This window comes from Gymnoscopelus braueri (genome assembly GCF_963280865.1).
Source record: "Gymnoscopelus braueri genome assembly, chromosome: 2".
Lineage (NCBI taxonomy): Eukaryota > Metazoa > Chordata > Actinopteri > Myctophiformes > Myctophidae > Gymnoscopelus > Gymnoscopelus braueri.
In genome coordinates this window covers 14,705,577-14,728,052 of record NC_137604.1, presented here as the reverse complement: position 1 = coordinate 14,728,052, position 22,476 = coordinate 14,705,577, and the positions used below count along the sequence as shown (strand labels likewise).

The window sequence follows — 22,476 nt, the reverse complement described above, 5'->3', positions numbered from 1 at the left end:
ATTGGCCCGGTCCTCCGGCCGCTGCAGCTGCGCCGCGCGAGGCGTCGGTCAAAATTCACGAAACGCTTTATTAAACTCCCGATTTCGTGACGCCAATCTTTGTGGGTGTAGTACCTTGGAATACTTAGTCTTCCCGGTGATGGATTGGTAGAATGAAACACTCTCAAACTTGAAGTTAGTTATATCAGCAGAAGAGGTTTATTACAGTAAGCATAGCAAGGCTTAAGCATTACAGCAAACGATGTTGCCTCTCTGGGCTCCCGAATATCTCTCTCCCTCTCTTCCGTCTATCTTACTAATATATCTGGGCATCACCATCCTCATTACACAGTTAATTTCATTCTCTCATCATACAATTATTTGTTACCTCTCCACTGTGTCCCACATGGGACCACAGTGTCGAACACCACCTGTTGTTTGCTTGCTTAGTTGTCAAGTCATCTTGACATGACTCGTATCTTTTAACGAGTAATTGATCCTCCGTGTCGAGGCATTCCCCCTCCCTTATGTGTTCTTCTAGTTGTTTCTACGTTCTTTCTTTATAGGCCTGAGGTTACTAGGCCACGAGCGCTCCTTGGTTGCCCCCTAATCAAGCCCCAACCAGCTGTGCTCAGCTGTAGACCTTGTTCGTCATACGCTGTCAGTAGGGATGCTCCTCTGCCTGATTTACCTCCCATTCTGGCCATATAGTATTCTTTTGGTTTACACCCACTTCTGGGCAGAGGAGTGGGCAGCTTATCTCGATTTACTGACAAATCAACTGGAACTGGAAATGGACTGGAACTGAAATGGAAGTCCACTTCTTCCAGTACCTTCTCTATTAATACAATTTAGTTTAGCAGGCCAGGGTCATAGGTCACGAGGTCATAGGTCACGACCTTCTGCCCCCACATTGGCCTAGTTCTCAAAGCTAAGCTAATCCCCTCAGAGCTGAGGCATCAGAAAGCAGAGTTATTGATCACTGAATAAAAGTGTTCTATTGTGTTTTAAAGCTTTTCTCTCTCTCTTCATAAACTCTATGTACTAAATAAGAAAGCCATGTGGTGTACGATCATTTAAAAAATGAAGAATATATTTCCCACTGATTTAATGGCTCAACTTATCCCAACCACAGTTTCTCATCTTATCCCCATAGCAACAATGTGAACAAATAAATGGTAGGCCTACACGGCAGTACAGACCAAATATCACCACTATATCTATCTTTATGTTGATATTTTTGGAGCTTTTCTGCCTTTATTTGATAGCACAGTAGAGAGAGACAGGAAGCAGGAAGAGAGTCGGGGAATGACATGCAGCAAAGTCGCCGCTGGGCTCGGGAATCGAACCTGGGACATGCTGCCAGGCATCAGAGCCTTTGGTATGCGCCTTAACCACTCGGCTATTGGCGCACCGCTGGCAGCTGTAATGTGCCAGCCAGAAATGAACAGAACATCAACCTATAATTGTTTTTGGATTCCTAGAAGTCCACGGGAGTAGCTGACCTGTATAACAGGAAGTGTTAACTAAAATTAACACCTGAAGTTGATTTCTTAGTTACAGTTCTAAACAATTTTAAACACATTTACTGGATTTGTGCCTCCGCCGGCCGCAAATGCTTCAGTGCTTTTGAGACAACTCATTCATTTATGGAAAAAAAATTATGGGAGTGGCTCCGCTCTCCCAACTACATTCAAGGGGGGTTGGAATCACAATTCCAACGCGACACATGGCTGACAAAATCTGCATAATATCCACTACTTAGGCATTACACCAGCCAAGACAGCGTGTGTTTCTATTGTCTGTCACAGGAAAAAATAGGGGGAGTTGAACTCCCAAGGTATGGTGCTTTATGCCTTTTAAAGCCAGTGATTCCAATTCTGGCTCCAATTTCCCCTACAGGAAACGGGCCTAAACTTCACAAGAAAACTTCAGAAGAGGAATTTAGTTTAAATCCCATGGTGTTGATCACTAGGCTTCCTGAGAGTGATGTCATCAAACTGTACCAGCCGTTTGGAGCTCCCACAGACATCATCCTGGCTACACAATTAGGAAAGGTGGGTGAAGGTATCACAAACACATTGCAGGGAAGGGTTTAATGAGGATTTGGACTAAATACAAGATTTTCCTATTCCTCACCAGCAAGCAGTGCTGTACAGCCTATTCTGATATTGCTATCTCATAGGGCTGTATAATTTAGAAAGTTTAATTTGATGACGAATCAAATGAATCTTTGCTTGCTGAAATAACTAAAATAACAATTTTTCCCTTTAACAATGGGCTTTAATTCCCACAATTAACAATTGTGTATTCAGAAATGATGTGCAAATATTTATGCAATATCACTTTTTGCCAATATGGGGCAGCTTTGTTTTCTTTTTGACAGTAGGGCTGGAAGGATGATAATGACACTTTGAAACTTAAGCCATGGCTATAGTGATGCTAACAAAAAAAACAAACACTTTTATAATATCCACTGGCTGGGGACATGGTTCAATCTGTCTTTGCACATATAATAACAAGAATAAATATGACTTGACAGTCATATTATTAGCAGAGGTGTGTGTGTGTGTGTGTGTGTGTGTGTGTGTGTGTGTGTGTGTGTGTGTGTGTGTGTGTGTGTGTGTGTGTGTGTGTGTGTGTGTGTGTGTGTGTGTGTGTGTGTGTGTGTGTGTGTGTGTGTGTGTGATCATAGACCTGCTTGTTTCTCACCAAACCTGGCAACTCTGCGACCCTAAATGCTAATTATGTTTTTTATATAAGTGGTGGCAACATTTTTAGACACCACACAGGTCTTCCTAACAATAGCAAAGATTAAAGTAACGGTGAAGATGGCCAAATAATAACTTAATAGGCCAACTAGGTCTGAGGAAGCACGCTAGCATTTTCGCTAACTATAGCCTGACTTCTCGCCAAACCTGGCAACATTGAATGTGCGCCGCTAAACGCTAATTATGTTTTTTATATAAGTGTTGGCAACCTTCTTAGACAACACACGGGTCTTCCCAACAATAGCGAAGATTAAAGTCAGGGTGAACATGGCCAAATAATAACTTAATAGTCCAACTAGGTCTGAGGAAGCACGCTAGCATTTAAGCTAACTCTGTAGTCCGCACCGTCTGAAGCTACGTTGCACTTGCAGAATACTGTTGTTGAAGAAACTAAGGAGCCTTGATTTCCTCAGGGAGGGGAGGGGAGGGAAGGGGAGGGGTGGTACTGCGGAGGACGGGCCGTCTCCCCATTGGCTTAAACGGGGAAGTGTCCCCATTGGCTTAAAGTAGTGAAGGACAGCCAGGACAGCCAATGACAAATAGGTGTCGCGGATGACGATGTCTCTGTCTCTTTGTAAAGACAAATAGGTGTCGCGGATGACGATGTCTCTGTCTCTGTCTCTTTGTAGAGCAGCTTTGCAGCTGCTAATAATTGACCTGTGTACATTTCTGGTCAAAATATCTATTATTATTATATTTGACAACCAGCAAGTTGGTTAAGAAGCTTTTTCATATAAACATTAGATACTTGCTAACGATAAGATACATTATTCTATCCAGTAAAAGTGTTTCAAACTGATAAACACAATTGGCCCATGTTCGGGGGAGGTGAACTGGGCAGGGAGGGTGATAATTGTCATTGCACGTATTCCTACGGGCTGGGGCGGCACCTGTCATCGGTGAGTGTTGGGTGGGAGGAGTAGGACGAAGGCTCTACGTCCTCCTGGTGGGGGCTCCTCACTGGCAGGTGAGCCAGTAGGATACAACAGCAGTGACAACACAGAAATGTGTGTGGGGAGGAATCAATTGGCATAACGATTAAATTGGGGAGAAAAGTAAAAGGTAAAAAATAATTGGATACCCTAAAGAAAAAAGAAGTGTTGATACTTGCTGTCATACAGGTCAGCTGCTCTCGTGGATTTGGTTTAATTTCAACTGTTGTCCAGCTTGACATGTCCTTGTTTTCTGTTCCTAGGAGTCACCTGACCTGTTGTAGTTTCATTAGCCACATCGATGCGATCGCACAACACCATCTCGGTACCGCTATTGTTGTTTTGAAATGTCTGTTTCAAAACAAAGTTGTTTAACATCATCCCATTGAAAGGACACTGATTGGTTAGATTTTCAACCAGCAAAACCCAATAACGAGAGCATGACTAGACGCTTGAATCATTGCAAATATATATTTTTAATGGTCATGGCTAGCGATTCAGGGGCTGGAGCCAGGCTAAAAGAATCCTTCAAGGTATCATGACATTCATTTTCACTTTTTTTATTTTCAATGTTTTATTTGGGGTTTTATGACCTCAATTACACCCAAAAAACCTGAACTTAGAACATTCAGTGGATTTTCTGTGGTCTGGGGTTTTCTGAATAATTAGGCTGAAAAGTAATCTGAGCTTGGCCCTTCGACAGTGAGGTCACAGTCGATTAATCCCGCCCACTCTCCTCCTCGCCCCTCCCCTCCCCTATCCTTTCCTTTGGGGGGGGGCGGAGCAGAGGCGATGATTGACAGGCAAAATCCCTCACCAGCGACACCCGCAGGCAAAGATTTCTTTTTTCATTGCAGTTGAAAAGGTTTAGAAATGTGAGAGAAAAACACCTGCCATGGATCACTGGAATGGAATTTTCACTTAAAACTTTTTGTACACTTTTGAAGGACCAGGACAAAGACTTTGAATGTGGTGTAAAAGTGAATGTCATTAAACCTTTCAGGTCTATTAAAGCTGTTGTATTCTCTCCTGTTCTATTTCATTATCATCCTCAGGTGGAGTTAAAGGAGGACCAGTTCCAAGACTTCCCAGACTTTGTGACGGTAGACGAGGTGGGACATACGACCCAAGGGATGGAGGAAGCAAATGCGGAGACCTCCGGCGCACGAGGAGACGAAGGCGCCGTAAAAGCAGAGGAGAAGAGGAGAGGAGGGGACACGGGGACATGGGGGAGAGAGAGAAAGGAGGTGGAGAGAAGAGAGAGAGAGGCGATGGAGAGGCGGAAAAGGTACAGGGAAGATTCTCCTGGGTCAGGATCGAAGAAGGGAAGTAAGCGCAACTCGAGGAGAGACGGCTCGGATGAAGCAGAGACCTCCGGCCCGCAGGGAGGCAAAAGTGTCGTAAAAGCACAGGAGAAGAAGGAGGACCTGGCGAAGCACCTTCAAACAGAGGAGGAGAGGCACCAACAGGAGGGGAAAGGAAGAGCGGCCAGGAGAATGCGAGCCCAGGAGAGAGAAGCAAGAGAGAGACGGGAGCGGGAGGTGAAGAAGAAAGTGAAGAGGGAGAGAGTAGCAAGAGAGAGACAGGAGCGGGAGGTGAAGCGGGAGGTGTGGGAGAAAGTGAGGAGGGACAGCCTGTCCCTCTTAACTTGGAGGAAGGTTATGGAAGGGTTTTCTGGGTCGAGGTCAGAGGGAAGTAAGGGCAGCTCCAAGAGAGATGGTCCGGGCGGGGCACTGGCGTCTGACGAAGCCAAAAAGGTGAGGAGCCCATAGTTCAGATGGCCTGGTATAGCTGTCTTATGATAGGGTCTGTGTGTCTGTCCGGAGGTAATCTCGTAAAGCACCAAACTGATCAGCGTCAAACACAGAAGTACCTCCAATAAAATCTTTTTCCACAGATGTTTTATACTTTTTAGTTGTGTGCATCTCTCCCCTACGATACGATACATATCTGGGCTTCATCATGGGCTATGATAGGATTCTGGGCCAATCCTTTTGAATGAAGAACGAGTTGGTGTGATTCGATCCGAATACAGAACCATTCAATGTTATTCAGTGCAATTACAGTTTGTAACCTATTTTGTTTATGTAGACTTTAATCTTCCATTTTAAATTTAAATTCTATAAAATTGGTTATAAATTTGATAGAAAACTTAAAAGTTGGTTTAAGTAAACAGTGTGCAGTATCCTATTCAGTACAGACTGTCGGAGAACTTTGCGTCCACATGGCGGAAAGCATGGGCGGAAACCTAGTTTTTGACATGATGGTGTCCCTTGCCAAAAAGTACAGACCTACAAGTTAACAAATGGCTGCGTGCGGTTCGACACATTGTTTCTTGTATATCTGTTCTAGTTTTGGCAAGCGACACCATCATACTATACATTAGAGTGCAATGCACTGCATAGTTAATGTTGTGTTGTTTGAATGGGACGTACTTGCTAACGGCAAGATACTGTACAAGATTCTATCCTGTAAAAGCGTTTCAAACTGATTTGATGAAAGAGAGACAAACATCTGTCTTTTGACAGCCATCTTAGCTGGCTAGGCAGAAATTGTTTACTTTTGCGGATATAGGTCATGTAAACAAGACATTGGTGCAGTGATACTGATACATAGGCCCAGGTGTGTGTTTATTGAGTGTTTACAACAGGCTTCAGCCAAACAGAATCAAGCAACAGAGCTATTCGATTTATAACAAGCCTTTTCACTTAGATACTAATTATATTAGTATAAGTATCTATTACTAATTATAAGATTATTCTATCAAGTAAAAGAGTTTCAAACTCAGATTTTCTCTGCGACTCAGCAATCAATTAGAGGTATTAACTCATTTTAGTTAATAGTAGTAATAGTTTATTTCAGTCATTAGCCATGTACTAATATGACACTTCATACAACGAAGCAAACACAAAAAAAAAAACAGTACAAGACCGCTAAACCGAAAAGGTGTTGGCTGAAGCCTTAGCTTGTAGTGCCTGCCCTTCCTTCTTTAAATAAGCTATATAAAAGAGAAAAACAATTGCAGAATCATCATTATCATTAGAAACCAAAGACAATATTAGTAATATTTGTAAATATTACAGTTAATAATTAACTAATATTAATAAGGAATACTTCCTGTCATACAGGTCAGCTGCTCAGCTGGATTTGGTTTCATTTGAACTGTTGCTCAGCTTGACGTGTCCTTGTTTTCTGTTCCTAGGAGTCACCTGGCGATGACAAAGACAGCCACACAGTGCCCACTGCTGACAAGGAGGACTCCACTCCTCAGGAGAATAAAACATCTGTCCCAGAAGAGAAGAAAAACAATTTTAATGTGGATAACAGAACTTTAGATGGTGATGAAAAGATCAGCGGCAAGGATGAATATATTGAGGAGGTTCGTGATGATGTTGGCAAGGTCATCATCGGCTTCCGATGTAAACTCTGTGACTGTGAATGCATCAACAGACCTTTTTCCTTTCAGGAGCACCTGAACGGAAAAAGACATAAAGATGAATTACTACTGCTAGGCACTGCTGAAGAGGAGGACTCTATTCTTAAAGATGGAAAGTCTGACTATTTTGAGATATTTTATAGTTGTGGCACTCTCATAGGCTTCCACTGTAAACTCTGTGACCTCAGAGCTTGCGATCGGAATGCAATAGCAATAGACGACCACTTGAACGGGAGAAAACACAACGTACTGCTAATTCAGACGAAATCGTTAAGGAGCTTGTACCTTGCCAAGAAGAGAGACGCCATTGAGGATATCTGCAGGAATGAAGGTATTGTGGCGGTTAATAAGCAATATCCATCCGCTCGCTTTCACTGTAAGCTCTGTAAGCGTGACTATAGGCCTACTGATGTATACTATCACCTGAGGGGGAAAGTGCACATCGTTTCACTGTGGGCCAAGAAGCTGAGAGACGAGGCTCTTAAGAAGACCAGCAGGAAGGATGAAGCTGCTGGGAAAGTACTGTGTAAAGACCAGGAGAATATTAAGGTTGGAGAGGACGTGAAGACTGACAAAACAAAAGTGGGCCTCGCCGAACAACCTGAAGAGAGCAAAACCATCAACACGCTGCCAGAGGAATTGGACAAGATTAAGGAGACCAAGTCATCTAGCTCTGCTGCTGGTGATGGAGAGGCTTCGTCCTGCAAGCCTGCTGATCTTGAACTTCCCAAGGTATTTGATTGTAGTTGTTCTGTTTTGCTGACTAGTGACTGTTTTTCGACAGTAGACGTTGGGTAGTTAATTTCCCTTGCATTTATTTTCTGAGAAAAACTGAGCCAGATGAAACAATGTTCTGCTTCACTCCGCTCTCGGCTTGCACCTTTCTGTTTGCTGCTGCCTTCCATTGAGATTTTTTAAATGATCCTTCTGCTCTGTAATTTTTACTCTTATTTTCCTTGCCATGACTTGCTATAGGCATCAAAGTTCTAGGAATTTTGAGAACATTCCTTCTAGCAACTTTGATCTTACATTATGGACAACTTAAGAACACGTCGCATTAAGCTATAATTCAATTCAAAGCTTGATTGTGAAATGAGTTTCCTGAGACAAACATCTCTGTCTTGTGATCCATCTTAGCTGGCCCACAGATAGGCAGAAATTGTTTATTTGTGGGGACATAGGTTACTTATTGTAAACAAACATGTTGATGCAGTGATACTGATACATGTGATCCAGGTGTCTGTTTCAGTGTTTAAAATCGGGATTCAGCCACCAATAACAGCCTTTTCATTTAGATACTTGCTCATGATAAGATATATAATTCTATCAAGTAAAAGTGTTTCAACTTTCAATCTGATTTTCTTTGTGACACGGCAATCAACTAACTCCTTTTAGTTACTACTTCCTGTCATACTGGTCAGCTGCTCTCGTGGATTTGGTTTCATTTGAACTGTTCCCCAGCTTGATGTGTCCTTGTTTTCTGTTCCTAGGAGTCACCTGCCGATGACAAAGACAGCCACACAGTGCCCACTGCTGACCAGGAGGACCCCATACCTCAAGATCATGGAAACTCTGTCTATCTTGAGGAAGTTTGTTTTGATGATGGCACGGTCTTTGGCTTCCACTGTAAAGTCTGTGAATGCAGCTTCCTAACTGATACTAAAGACGCCCACCTGAAGGGAAGCGTTCACCAGGAAAGCGAGATTGAGGCGAACCTCAATAAATATGTTGTGGAGGTTAATTACCCGAATAAAATGGCGGTAGACGAGGTGGGATACACGACCCAAGGGATGGAGGAAGCAAATGCGGAGACCTCCGGCGCACAGGGAGACGAAAGCGAGGCCAGGAGAAAGCAAGGCCAGGAGAGAGAAGCAAGAGAGAGACTCCCGTCTCCCGTCTGGCGGGAGGTGAAGGAGAAAGTGAAGTGGGACTCCCTGTCCCTCTTCACTTGGAAGAGGGACAGGGAGGGTCTGTGTGTCTATCCGGAGGTAATCTCGTAAAGCACCAAACTGATCACCGCCAAACACAGAAGTACCTCCAATAAAATCTTTTTCACAGATGCTTTATACTTTTTAGTAGTGTGCATCTCTCCCCTACGATACGATACATATCTACTGTAGATACATGGGCTATGATAGGATTCTGGGCCAATCCTTTTGAATAAAGAACGAGTTGGTGTGATTCGATCTGAATACACAGAACCCTTCAATGTGATTCAATGCAATTACAGTTTGTAACCTATTTTTTTAATGTAGACATTAATCTTCCATTTTTAATTTAAATTCCATAAAACTGGCTATCAATTCGATAGAAAACTTAAAAGTTGGATTAAGTAAACAGTGTGCAGTATCCTATTCAGTACAGACTGTCGGTGAACTTTGCGTCCACATGGCGGGCAAGGGACACCACGATGGTGTCCCTTGCCAAAAAGTACAGACCTACAAGTTAACAAATGGGCTGGCTGCGTGCTGTTCGACACATTGTTTCTTGTATATCTGTTCTAGTTTTGGCAAGCGACACCATCATACTATACCTTAGAGTGCAATGCACTGCATAGTTAATGTTGTGTTGTTTGAATGGGACGTACTTGCTAACGGCAAGATACTGTACAAGATTCTATCCAGTAAAAGTGTTTCAAACTGATTTTCACTTTGATACAGAAATCAACTGTAGCTGTTAACTCATTTTAGTTAACACTAGCTTGACATGTCCTTTTTTCTGTTCCTAGGAGTCACCTGCCAATGATAGAGACAGAAACACAGTGCCCACTGCTGACCAGGAGGACTCCATACCTCATAAAGCTTCTCCTCCACCTGATGCTGTTTCCATGGATACCACAGTGATGGTACACGAGGTGTGAGACGTGAACTAAAGCTCCTTTGAATTGAATTGAACTACTTCCCCAGTTCACACAGTTCAGCCTTAAACCCTATTTAAACTTCCTCGTAGGGGAGTGTGGCGCGCCAAAAAGAAGCAATCTACAAGCTCGCAATGCGGCACGGATGCAACACGTTGTGAGCATGTGGACATGCAATTTCATGGCGTAGGGCTGCAACTATCCATTATTTTCTTAGCGATTATTCTATCGATTATTTTTTCAAATCATCAATTTGTTGGGTTAACTGTTGCACCCCTACTTTGTAGTGCCACACCGTCTTACTGCAGAGTATAATTTAGGCAGTACTAGCCACCATCTGTCATCTGTCCTTTACTAATTTAAATTGTGACGTGCTCGTTTCAGATGGTATTGGCCAGCCCTGGATACCTGCATAGCTACAAGGTTGCATGAATTGCTATCGGTATCAAAGTTCTAGGGATTTTGAGAACATTCCTAGCAACTTTGATCTTAAATGATTGATAACTTAAGAACATGTGGCACTAAGCTTGATTGTGAGATAAGGTTGTAATTATGAAAAAGAGACGAACATCTCTGTCTGCTTCAGCCAAACAGAATCAAGCAACAGAGCTATTTGATTTATAAGCCTTTTCACTTAGATACTTGGTAATTATAAGATTATTCTATCAAGTAAAAGGGTTTCAATCTCTGATTTTTTTCTGTGACTCAGCAATCAATTCGAGGTATTAATTCATTTTAGTTAATAGTAGTAGTAGTAATAGTTTATTTCAGTCGTTAGCCATGTACTAATATGACACTTCATACAACAAAGCAAACACAAAAAAAGTACAAGACGGTTAAACCGAAAAGGTGTTGGCTGAAGCCTTAGCTTGTAGTGCCTGTCCTTCCTTCTTTAAATAAGCTATATAAAAGAGAAACACAATTGCAGAATCATCATTATCATTAGAAACAAAAGACAATATTAATAATTTTTCTAAATATTACAGTTAATAATTAACTAATAATATAATGAATACTTCCTGTCATACAGGTCAGCTGCTCTCGTGGATTTGGTTTCATTTGAACTGTTGCTCAGCTTGACGTGTCCTTGTTTTCTGTTCCTAGGAGTCACCTGACGATGACAAAGACAGCCACACAGTGCCCACTGCTGAAGAGGAGGACTCTATTCTTAAAGATTATGGAAAGTCTGACTTTACTGAGATATTTTATAGTTATGGCTTTGTCATAGGCTACCACTGTAAACTCTGTGACCACAGAGCTGTTACTGGGAATGCTGCAGAAATACGCGACCACTTGAACGGGAGAAAACACAACGTACTGCTAATTCAGACGAAATCGTTAAGGAGCTTGTACCTTGCCAAGAAGAGAGACGATATTGAGGATATCTGCAGGAATGAAGGTATTGTGGCGGTTAATAAGCAATATCCATCCGCTCGCTTTCACTGTAAGCTCTGTAAGCGTGACTGTACTGATGTATACCATCACCTGAGGGGGAAAGTGCACATCGGTTCACTGTGGGCCAAACAGCTGATGGACAAGCTGAGAGACGAGACTCTTAAGAAGACCAGCAGGATGGATGAAGCTACTGGGAAAGTACTGTGTAAAGACCAGGAGAATATTAAGGTTGGAGTGGACGTGAAGACTGACAAAACAAAAGTGGGCCTCGCCGAACAACCTGAAGAGAGCAAAACCATCAACACGCTGCCAGAGGAATTGGACAAGATTAAGGAGACCAAGTCATCTAGCTCTGCTGCTGGTGATGGAGAGGCTTCGTCCTGCAAGCCTGCTGATCTTGAACTTCCCAAGGTATTTGATTGTAGTTGTTCTGTTTTGCTGACTAGTGACTGTTTTTCGGCAGTAGACATTGGGTAGTTAATTTCCCTTGCATTTATTTTCTGAGAAAAACTGAGCCAGATGAAACAATGTTCTGCTTCACTCCGCTCTCGGCTTGCACCTTTCTGCTTGCTGCTGCCTTCCATTGAGATTTTTTTTTTTAAATGATCCTTCTGCTCTGTCATTTTTACTCTTATTTTCCTTGCCATGACTTGCTATAGGCATCAAAGTTCTAGGAATTTTGAGAACATTCCTTCTAGCAACTTTGATCTTACATTATGGACAACTTAAGAACACGTCGCATTAAGCTATAATTCAATTCAAAGCTTGATTGTGAAATGAGTTTCCTGAGACAAACATCTCTGTCTTGTTTTGATTGATTGATTGATTGATTGAATATTTTATTAGGCAAAAAATGTAAAACAGCACAGTTACATTTAAAATACTTTGTCTAACAGGTCCGTTCATAAAAGTCCTTGCGGACTTGTTTCCAATGAGGGCCTTGGTATTTAATTCATAGGCATATATAGTGGCACCACAGTTCAAATATCATTACAAAATAAACAGCCAAAAACAATATATAACACTGTGTACAGCAAAAAAATGAAAAAGAGGGGAAAAAAATATGTACAAGAACAGGGGGGGGGGGGGTCTGCTGTCTAACGGGAAAATGGTACTACCTCCACCTTTGGCCTCCTGAAAGGTGATTTTTTAAGGCTCTTTTAAATGAGCCCAGCGAACTGCATTTTTTGAGGGATGGAGTTAGACTATTCCAATCCTGGGTGGCAGTGCTGTAGAAGGAGAATTTGCCCATGTTTGATTTATGGGTGGGTGGTACCAAATTGTTGTTAACGCTCCCTCTGGTATTGTGACTGTGGGTGTCGCTAACCTTTTGGAGGTATTTACTCAGATATGCGGGAATTGGGGGCATATCGGGCAAATTTGCATTTACAATTTTGAAGGCCAGCCCCATTTTTTGTTGTTTAACCCTGTCTTCCACCCTGAGCCAGCCTAGGCTGGCAAAATGGGTGGGAGAAAGGTGGGTCATGGGCCCCAATCCGAGGAGTAGCCGAATCAGTTTGTTTTGGGAGGTTTGAAGCTTAGTCTTCAGTGACACTGAGGTGTTGGAGTACCAGGAGGTGCAAGCATAGTCAAAAAGTGGTTGAATCAGGGCCCCAGAGAGGGTCCTGAGGGCCTGAGGGTTGACAAAAGAGGAAACTCTGCCCATAAATTTGGTTCTCTGGTTTACTCTTTTGACCACCTTTGTAGCCATGCTATCACCTGTCAGGTATTTGTCAAGTACACAACCCAAATAGGTAATCTCTTCTTTGCTAGAGATAATTGTGTCATCGACTTTGACCTTGAAATCATTTACATCCATCTGTCTGAGGGAATGTTTGGTCCCAAAGAGAATGGATTCAGTTTTCCCAAGGTGTAGTGACAGTTTGTTATCGGTAAGCCAAGTACGGATTTTTGAGAGTTCGGAGCTGAGCGCCTCCTCAACTTGCAACTTGTCCTCTCCCGAGATCAGGAGTGCCGAGTCATCAGCGAACAGGAACAATTTGCAGTTACAGGCAGCACTCATGTCGTTAATGTATAGAAGAAACAGTAACGGCCCTAGAATGCTGCCCTGAGGAACCCCACAGCTCACCGGGAGGGATGAGGACATGGTTCCGTTGATGTCAACCACTTGTTCTCTTCCCTCCAGGTAAGATCTCATCCAGTTTAGTGATGTGCAGTCAAAACCAATCGCCCTCAGCTTATCAAGTAAAATTGAGTGGTTTACAGTGTCGAACGCTTTTTGGAGGTCCAACATGACCATGCCGCAGTATTTGCCCGCGTCTACCTCACGTTTGATGTAGTCGGTCAGATACAGTAGGCATGTGTCAGTGGAATGGGAGGTTCTGAAGCCCGATTGGAATTCAAACAACAGTTTATGCTCGCTGAGGTAGCTGTTGATTTGTTCTTGAATTAATCGCTCTACAACCTTTGAGATGGAACAAAGGATGGAAACAGGCCTATAGTTGCCAGGTTCTAATTTGCTTCCTTTTTTATGCAGAGGGATTACTCTTGCCAACTTGAAATCCTGTGGGACGTGACACTGGCTGATGGATAGGTTTGTGATTTGGGCTACTATGGGGGCAATAGCAGTAGCTGCGTCTCTGAGGAATCTGGTGGGGATATTGTCAAGGCCGGTGGCCTTGTTTGGCTGGAGGGCGAGTAGTTTTTTCTGCACATCATCAGCATTTACTGGTTTGAATGAAAAGGAGTCTTTTTTAGCCCCTAGTTTAACATAGTGAGCATGGATGTGGTCAGAGCCGTACAAACCTGAATGCTGAGGAAGTTTGCTTACCAACTGGGTTGCAATGGTGGTAAAAAAGCTGTTAAAACAGTTTGCTACCGCTTGCTTGTCGGTAATGAGCACGCCACTTGAAATAATGCAGATGTTTGTAGCTTTGGTTTGAATTTTGTTGTTGCAGCCCAATTTCTGTAGCGCTTCCCACAGCTTTTGTGGGTGGCTTTTGTTTGCCTCAATACTTTCATTTAAGAAATTCTTTTTGGCAGTTTTGACCAATTTGTTTACTACATTTCGTTGATTTCTGCATCTTTCAAGTAGTTGTGATCCATCTTAGCTGGCCCACAGATAGGCAGAAATTGTTTATTTGTGGGGACATAGGTTACTTATTGTAAACAAACATGTTGATGCAGTGATACTGATACATGTGATCCAGGTGTCTGTTTCAGTGTTTAACACCGGGATTCAGCCACAAATAACAGCCTTTTCATTTAGATACTTGCTCATGATAAGATATATAATTCTATCAAGTAAAAGTGTTTCAACTTTCAATCTGATTTTCTTTGTGACACGGCAATCAACTAACTCCTTTTAGTTACTACTTCCTGTCATACTGGTCAGCTGCTCCCGTGGATTTGGTTTCATTTGAACTGTTCCCCAGCTTGACGTGTCCTTGTTTTCTGTTCCTAGGAGTCACCTGCCGATGACAAAGACAGCCACACAGTGCCCACTGCTGACCAGGAGGACCCCATACCTCAAGATCATGGAAACTCTGTCTATCTTGAGGAAGTTTGTTTTGATGATGGCACGGTCTTTGGCTTCCACTGTAAAGTCTGTGAATGCAGCTTCCTAACTGATACTAAAGACGCCCACCTGAAGGGAAGCGTTCACCAGGAAAGCGAGATTGAGGCGAACCTCAATAAATATGTTGTAGAGGTTAATTACCCGAATAGAATGGCAGTAGACGAGGTGGGATACACGACCCAAGGGATGGAGGAAGCAAATGCGGAGACCTCCGGCGCACGGGGAGACGAAAGCGAGGCCAGGAGAAAGCAAGGCCAGGAGAGAGAAGCAAGAGAGAGACTCCCGTCTGGCGGGAGGTGAAGGAGAAAGTGAAGTGGGACTCCCTGTCCCTCTTCACTTGGAAGAGGGACAGGGAGGGTCTGTGTGTCTATCCGGAGGTAATCTCGTAAAGCACCAAACTGATCACCGCCAAACACAGAAGTACCTCCAATAAAATCTTTTTCACAGATGCTTTATACTTTTTAGTAGTGTGCATCTCTCCCCTACGATACGATACATATCTACTGTAGATACATGGGCTATGATAGGATTCTGGGCCAATCCTTTTGAATAAAGAACGAGTTGGTGTGATTCGATCTGAATACACAGAACCATTCAATGTGATTCAATGCAATTACAGTTTGTAACCTATTTTTTTAATGTAGACTTTAATCTTCCATTTTAAATTTAAATTCCATAAAACTGGCTATCAATTCGATAGAAAACTTAAAAGTTGGATTAAGTAAACAGTGTGCAGTATCCTATTCAGTACAGACTGTCGGTGAACTTTGCGTCCACATAACATGGCGGGCAAGGGACACCACGATGGTGTCCCTTGCCAAAAAGTACAGACCTACAAGTTAACAAATGGGCTGGCTGCGTGCTGTTCGACACATTTTTTCTTGTATATCTGTTCTAGTTTTGGCAAGCGACACCATCATACTATACCTTAGAGTGCAATGCACTGCATAGTTAATGTTGTGTTGTTTGAATGGGACGTACTTGCTAACGGCAAGATACTGTACAAGATTCTATCCAGTAAAAGTGTTTCAAACTGATTTTCACTTTGATACAGAAATCAACTGTAGCTGTTAACTCATTTTAGTTAACACTAGCTTGACATGTCCTTTTTTCTGTTCCTAGGAGTCACCTGCCAATGATAGAGACAGCCACACAGTGCCCACTGCTGACCAGGAGGACTCCATACCTCATAAAGCTTCTCCTCCACCTGATGCTGTTTCCATGGATACCACAGTGATGGTACACGAGGTGTGAGACGTGAACTAAAGCTCCTTTGAATTGAATTGAACTACTTCCACAGTTCACACAGTTCAGCCTTAAACCCTATTTAAACTTCCTCGTAAGGGAGTGTGGCGCGCCAAAAAGAAGCAATCTACAAGCTCGCAATGCGGCACGGATGCAACACGTTGTGAGCATGTGGACATGCAATTTCATGGCGTAGGGGTGCAACTATCCATTATTTTCTTAGCGATTATTCTATCGATTATTTTTTCAAATCATCAATTTGTTGGGTTAACTGTTGCACCCCTACTTTGTAGTGCCACACCGTCTTACTGCAGAGTATAATTTAGGCATTACTAGCCACCATCTGTCATCTGTCCTTTACTAATTTAAATTGTGACGTGCTCGTTTCAGATGGTATTGGCCAGCCCTGGATACCTGCATAGCTACAAGGTGGCATGAATTGCTATCGGTATCAAAGTTCTAGGGATTTTTAGAACATTCCTAGCAACTTTGATCTTAAATGATTGATAACTTAAGAACATGTGGCACTAAGCTTGATTGTGAGATAAGGTTGTAATTATGAAAGAGAGACGAACATCTCTGTCTGCTTCAGCCAAACAGAATCAAGCAACAGAGCTATTCGATTTATAACGAGCCTTTTCACTTAGATACTTGGTAATTATAAGATTATTCTATCAAGTAAAAGGGTTTCAATCTCTGATTTTTTCTGTGACTCAGCAATCAATTCGAGGTATTAATTCATTTTAGTTAATAGTAGTAGTAGTAATAGTTTATTTCAGTCGTTAGCCATGTACTAATATGACACTTCATACAACAAAGCAAACACAAAAAAAGTACAAGACGGCTAAACCGAAAAGGTGTTGGCTGAAGCCTTAGCTTGTAGTGCCTGTCCTTCCTTCTTTAAATAAGCTATATAAAAGAGAAACACAATTGCAGAATCATCATTATCATTAGAAACAAAAGACAATATTAATAATTTTTCTAAATATTACAGTTAATAATTAACTAATAATATAATGAATACTTCCTGTCATACAGGTCAGCTGCTCTCGTGGATTTGGTTTCATTTGAACTGTTGCTCAGCTTGACGTGTCCTTGTTTTCTGTTCCTAGGAGTCACCTGACGATGACAAAGACAGCCACACAGTGCCCACTGCTGAAGAGGAGGACTCTATTCTTAAAGATTATGGAAAGTCTGACTTTACTGAGATATTTTATAGTTATGGCTTTGTCATAGGCTACCACTGTAAACTCTGTGACCACAGAGCTGTTACTGGGAATGCTGCAGAAATACGCGACCACTTGAACGGGAGAAAACACAACGTACTGCTAATTCAGACGAAATCGTTAAGGAGCTTGTACCTTGCCAAGAAGAGAGACGACATTGAGGATATCTGCAGGAATGAAGGTATTGTGGCGGTTAATAAGCAATATCCATCCGCTCGCTTTCACTGTAAGCTCTGTAAGCGTGACTGTACTGATGTATACCATCACCTGAGGGGGAAAGTGCACATCGGTTCACTGTGGGCCAAACAGCTGATGGACAAGCTGAGAGACGAGACTCTTAAGAAGACCAGCAGGAAGGATGAAGCTGCTGGGAAAGTACTGTGTAAAGACCAGGAGAATATTAAGGTTGGAGAGGACGTGAAGACTGACAAAACAAAAGTGGGCCTCGCCGAACAACCTGAAGAGAGCAAAACCATCAACACGCTGCCAGAGGAATTGGACAAGATTAAGGAGACCAAGTCATCTAGCTCTGCTGCTGGTGATGGAGAGGCTTCGTCCTGCAAGCCTGCTGATCTTGAACTTCCCAAGGTATTTGATTGTAGTTGTTCTGTTTTGCTGACTAGTGACTGTTTTTCGGCAGTAGACATTGGGTAGTTAATTTCCCTTGCATTTATTTTCTGAGAAAAACTGAGCCAGATGAAACAATGTTCTGCTTCACTCCGCTCTCGGCTTGCACCTTTCTGCTTGCTGCTGCCTTCCATTGAGATTTTTTTTTTAAATGATCCTTCTGCTCTGTCATTTTTACTCTTATTTTCCTTGCCATGACTTGCTATAGGCATCAAAGTTCTAGGAATTTTGAGAACATTCCTTCTAGCAACTTTGATCTTACATTATGGACAACTTAAGAACACGTTGCATTAAGCTATAATTCAATTCAAAGCTTGATTGTGAAATGAGTTTCCTGAGACAAACATCTCTGTCTTGTGATCCATCTTAGCTGGCCCACAGATAGGCAGAAATTGTTTATTTGTGGGGACATAGGTTACTTATTGTAAACAAACATGTTGATGCAGTGATACTGATACATGTGATCCAGGTGTCTGTTTCAGTGTTTAACACCGGGATTCAGCCACAAATAACAGCCTTTTCATTTAGATACTTGCTCATGATAAGATATATAATTCTATCAAGTAAAAGTGTTTCAACTTTCAAGCTGATTTTCTTTGTGACACGGCAATCAACTAACTCCTTTTAGTTACTACTTCCTGTCATACTGGTCAGCTGCTCCCGTGGATTTGGTTTCATTTGAACTGTTCCCCAGCTTGACGTGTCCTTGTTTTCTGATCCTAGGAGTCACCTGCCGATGACAAAGACAGCCACACAGTGCCCACTGCTGACCAGGAGGACCCCATACCTCAAGATCATGCATATTGTCAAGTATCTGCTCTTGAAATATTGGCAGGGACACTTGTTCAATTCCATTTTGTTTACACCTGCACATCATGGTACACTAGATCCTTAAAAATAATCTACAGACCTCTCAAAAATAAGTTAGTTAGTTAGTTTGATCCTTGAATTCCACCAAAGAACACCCGGCTCATTTTAGTGTCTCAGAGTGGAGGGAGTATCGGATATTAAACTGTGTGGACTGTGGACAGGATTAAACAAGGTGGCACCCAAACATCTAGTCAGTTACTTTCAGCTCTGCTCTGCAGTGTGATGTACACAGTTATTATGTGGAGAGGGAGCTCCACATACGTTAAATAAATTAAAAATAATATCTTTTAAATAAATTAACTAGCTTCATTGGAAAGGACTCGTTTTTATACTCCGCAGCAGTTTCTATGTGGAATGGGTTATCTGCAATTCTTAAGTTGATTAGCTCTATTTTTAACTCTTCTCTAGAGCCCACTCTTCTCCCCCCAAAGTGCCCACTCTTCCGGGTGCCCAGTTTTCTCGGTGCCCACTCTGTTTTGGTGCCAAGATTTCCCTATTGCCCAGTCTTCCTGGTTTCCACAATTCCCTGGTGCCCACTCTTCTATAGGTGCCAAGTTTTCCCTAGTGCCCAGAATGTTTTGGTGCCCACCTTTCCTGTTTCCTTAAAGAGCTGACTGAATAGCTGCTGGACCTAACCATCAGTTGAGTTGTAGCAGGTTCCTTTTACAGTACCCATGATGTTCTTTATTGTTTACTAGTCTAACACATTGAAATTGTATGAATGTAGTACTATTGATTTTATTTTTCTGTTGGTCTCTGAAAGAAAGGGACCACAATGGAAATAAGCTCTCAAGCTTTTTTGTATTTGATCCTTTTGACATATATTTACAAATAGGTGGTCTTGTATATGCACTTTTGTCAATAAATAAAACATACAAAAATGTATATCTATATCTAAAAATGTTTTATAATAATCAATGTTCCCTATTGGAGCAATTATTTTTGCATTAAACTAACATCACTAACATACAATTAACTAACATATAATCATGGTTGAAAGCATATTCCACAACCTCTGGTTATAAACTTTGTATGTAAAGCGACTTTTTGTACTTAGAAAAGCACTATATCAATCTGAGCTATTATTATTATGGTCTCTTTGATAAAAGGGTGACAAACTGAATTTGTACTACAGAGGGAGCACTCAATAAAGATGGTATATATAGAGGGGTCCTGAAGAATATTCTGAGCTTTTCTATTGACCCTCTTGTGATACACACGACACAACTGAGGTCATTCAGGTCCACATCCTCAACAGAGCAATGGGAAGAGAGTGCCGACAACTCCATTCACTCCAATGGACCAATTTATTGCAGCAATTTCCAGATCATGGAGCCTCTCAATGGTTCCTGGAAGTTGTCATCATATAATAGCAGCGCAGTAGAGTTGCAGCAGAACACACTGTTTGTAATGCACTTGTAATACGTAAGATATCTTGTTCATGTATCATAGTGTCCCTATTCTGGGCATCATTATAAGCGAACATTCTACTCGAGCTACCAGCTCTGCTTCTGTGTTTCTCTCACCCTGTCCACATTCAGTGGTGTAAAGTTACTAAGTACATTTACTCAAGCACTGTACTTAAGTACAATTGAGGCATTTTTACTTTACTGGAGTATTTACAATTTTCAATACTTTTACTTCTACTCCACTACATCTCAGAGGCAAATATTGTACTCTTTACTCCACTACAATTATTTGAAAACTTTAGTTACTAGTTACTTTGCAGATATAAATAATTATATTATTACACATACATTAACCATTTCAGCCCTATTTTATACATCCGATCTACAAGCTCACAGCGATGCGACGCGTTGTGAGCTTTTAGATCTGCTATTTTCAAACATTTTAGTACTTTTACTTTTGGTACTTTAAGTATATTTCGATGCCAATACTTTTGTACTTTTACTCAAGTAACATTTTGAACACAGGCCACAGGTATTTTTATATTGTAGTATTGCTATTTTTTACTTAAAGTAAAAAATATCTGAGTAGCCTACTTCTTCCACCACTTCTCCACATCAGTGGTTCTCAACCAGTGGTCCTTGAGGGTGTTCCAGGGGGTCCCAATGGGGGGGTCCCAATTAGCCTGGTAAACCCTCCCTCCGGAAATCTCATTTCCATTTGAATGGAAATGAGATTTCCGGAGGGAGGGTTTACCAGGCTAGGTCCCAATGGGTGTACAAATGGAACCAAATGGACCCGTTATGATTATATTTACACAGTGTAGATTAAGACCCCCAAGAAATCTAAATGGTTTGAGTCCCTGGCATATCTTTTCAAATGGGGGTCCGTGGGCCAATATGTGTCAATTTGGGGGTCCTTGATGCGAAAAAGGTTGAAACCCATGGGCTTTAACCATAGAGTTAAAAATAATAGAGAGGGCACCAGAAATCTCCTCCCATCCACTTGCATTGAGTTGCTCACCCAGCGCATGGGCCTAATTCCTGCCTAATTCACCCCTTCTTCCGGGTTGGACATTTGGGTTGGACAGGTGGGCGCGGCCTATTATGGCCCCAAACGCGTCACTTCTGTGACGCGCGCAGCCCCGTGCGCATGCTCGTGAGTCGAGCCCATTGGTCGAAACCGTTTTCGCTCGTTCATGTTGCGGTACTAAGGTGCAGTACCATGAATGGCCAGCATGAATGGCCAGCATGTCCATTTGGCTTCAATGAAACCAGTGCCACTGGGTTCTGGGGGCTTGGCTTTAACGTTATCCTATTCTACCGGATGTGACGTTTTCAGACGGCGACTGTCCGCAGCTCTCTTCATTCTGCTTTCGATTAGTCAGCCTGAGCTGTTCTGAGACTGCGTCGCTCTGAAGAGAATAAACAAACAACCTGACACCAACATCCAAGGAGATCCACAATAATACGTGATAAAAAGGTACAATTAAATATATGTGTTGTATACAATGGAGGTTGTGAATTAATGTGGGGAAAAAAATCAATAAAATGGTCTTAAGCAGGGAAGAGAAGTTGCTTTTGCATTCGTGTGCAGCTGTTTACATTGATAATGATGTATTGTATTGTGTACATTATATTATTACGTTGTTAACATGCAGGGACTGGAGGCTGTGAGCTGTAGTGACTTGAACCAACACTTTTATAACAGCTTGTCGCTCATCACACAGCAGCAGTACAAAGGAACCCAATGGAAACTGCAGCCATTACTTTCTTGGGTTTAAAGATCCTCTTCTTAACAGCCCTTGTGTTGAACTGGGCTTGTCTTTGCAAACTGTTATTAAAGAGTTCAATCAATATTCAGTTCAAATAAAAGCCTGGAGATCGAGGCTAATATTCAGTCAATCAGCCATTGTAATGTTAGCATTAACATTATTATTAGCTAGCCCCCCAGTTTAGAAACTCACCCTCCACGATAGCGGAGAGGTTCCGATCGGAGCTTAGCATTAGCTAGCTCTGGTCCATAGCGAGGAGAACTCCTTCTAAAGCTATGGACTAGGCTAGCCGCAAGTAACTCAAAGGTTAAGACTTTGACAGGGGCCAGTTTGACAGTAAATACAAGTTTGACAAGTAAAGATAAAGAATATGCTTTCGCTAATCTCCAAAACAAAGACGGGTTTAAAGGTTTCATGAC

General features: G+C 42.1%; 2 protein-coding genes across 5 annotated transcripts in view; both read left to right on the top strand.

The window, feature by feature from the left end:
* The window catches only part of LOC308103325 (uncharacterized protein), a 49,992-nt gene extending 30,222 nt beyond the window's left edge, over positions 1-19,770 (top strand). The window contains exons 11-18 of the mRNA XM_080453247.1: positions 1,882-2,036; positions 4,738-5,439; positions 6,885-7,850; positions 8,609-9,106; positions 9,847-9,972; positions 11,080-11,781; positions 17,266-17,967; positions 18,730-19,770. Coding sequence (XP_080309373.1) covers positions 1,882-2,036; positions 4,738-5,439; positions 6,885-7,850; positions 8,609-9,106; positions 9,847-9,972; positions 11,080-11,781; positions 17,266-17,967; positions 18,730-18,942 — 4,064 coding nt within the window. The 3' untranslated portion in view covers positions 18,943-19,770. The remainder of the gene's footprint in view (positions 1-1,881; positions 2,037-4,737; positions 5,440-6,884; positions 7,851-8,608; positions 9,107-9,846; positions 9,973-11,079; positions 11,782-17,265; positions 17,968-18,729) is intronic.
* A 1,890-nt stretch (positions 19,771-21,660) lies between these two features.
* Positions 21,661-22,476, top strand: part of LOC308103294 (uncharacterized protein) — a 41,580-nt gene continuing 40,764 nt past the window's right edge. For 3 of the 4 annotated variants that reach the window (XM_080453218.1, XM_080453217.1, XM_080453216.1), the window contains exon 1: positions 21,661-21,765. The gene's annotated coding sequence lies outside the window, so the exon portion shown is untranslated. The remainder of the gene's footprint in view (positions 21,766-22,476) is intronic. The other variant, XM_080453219.1, reaches the window with a different exon arrangement.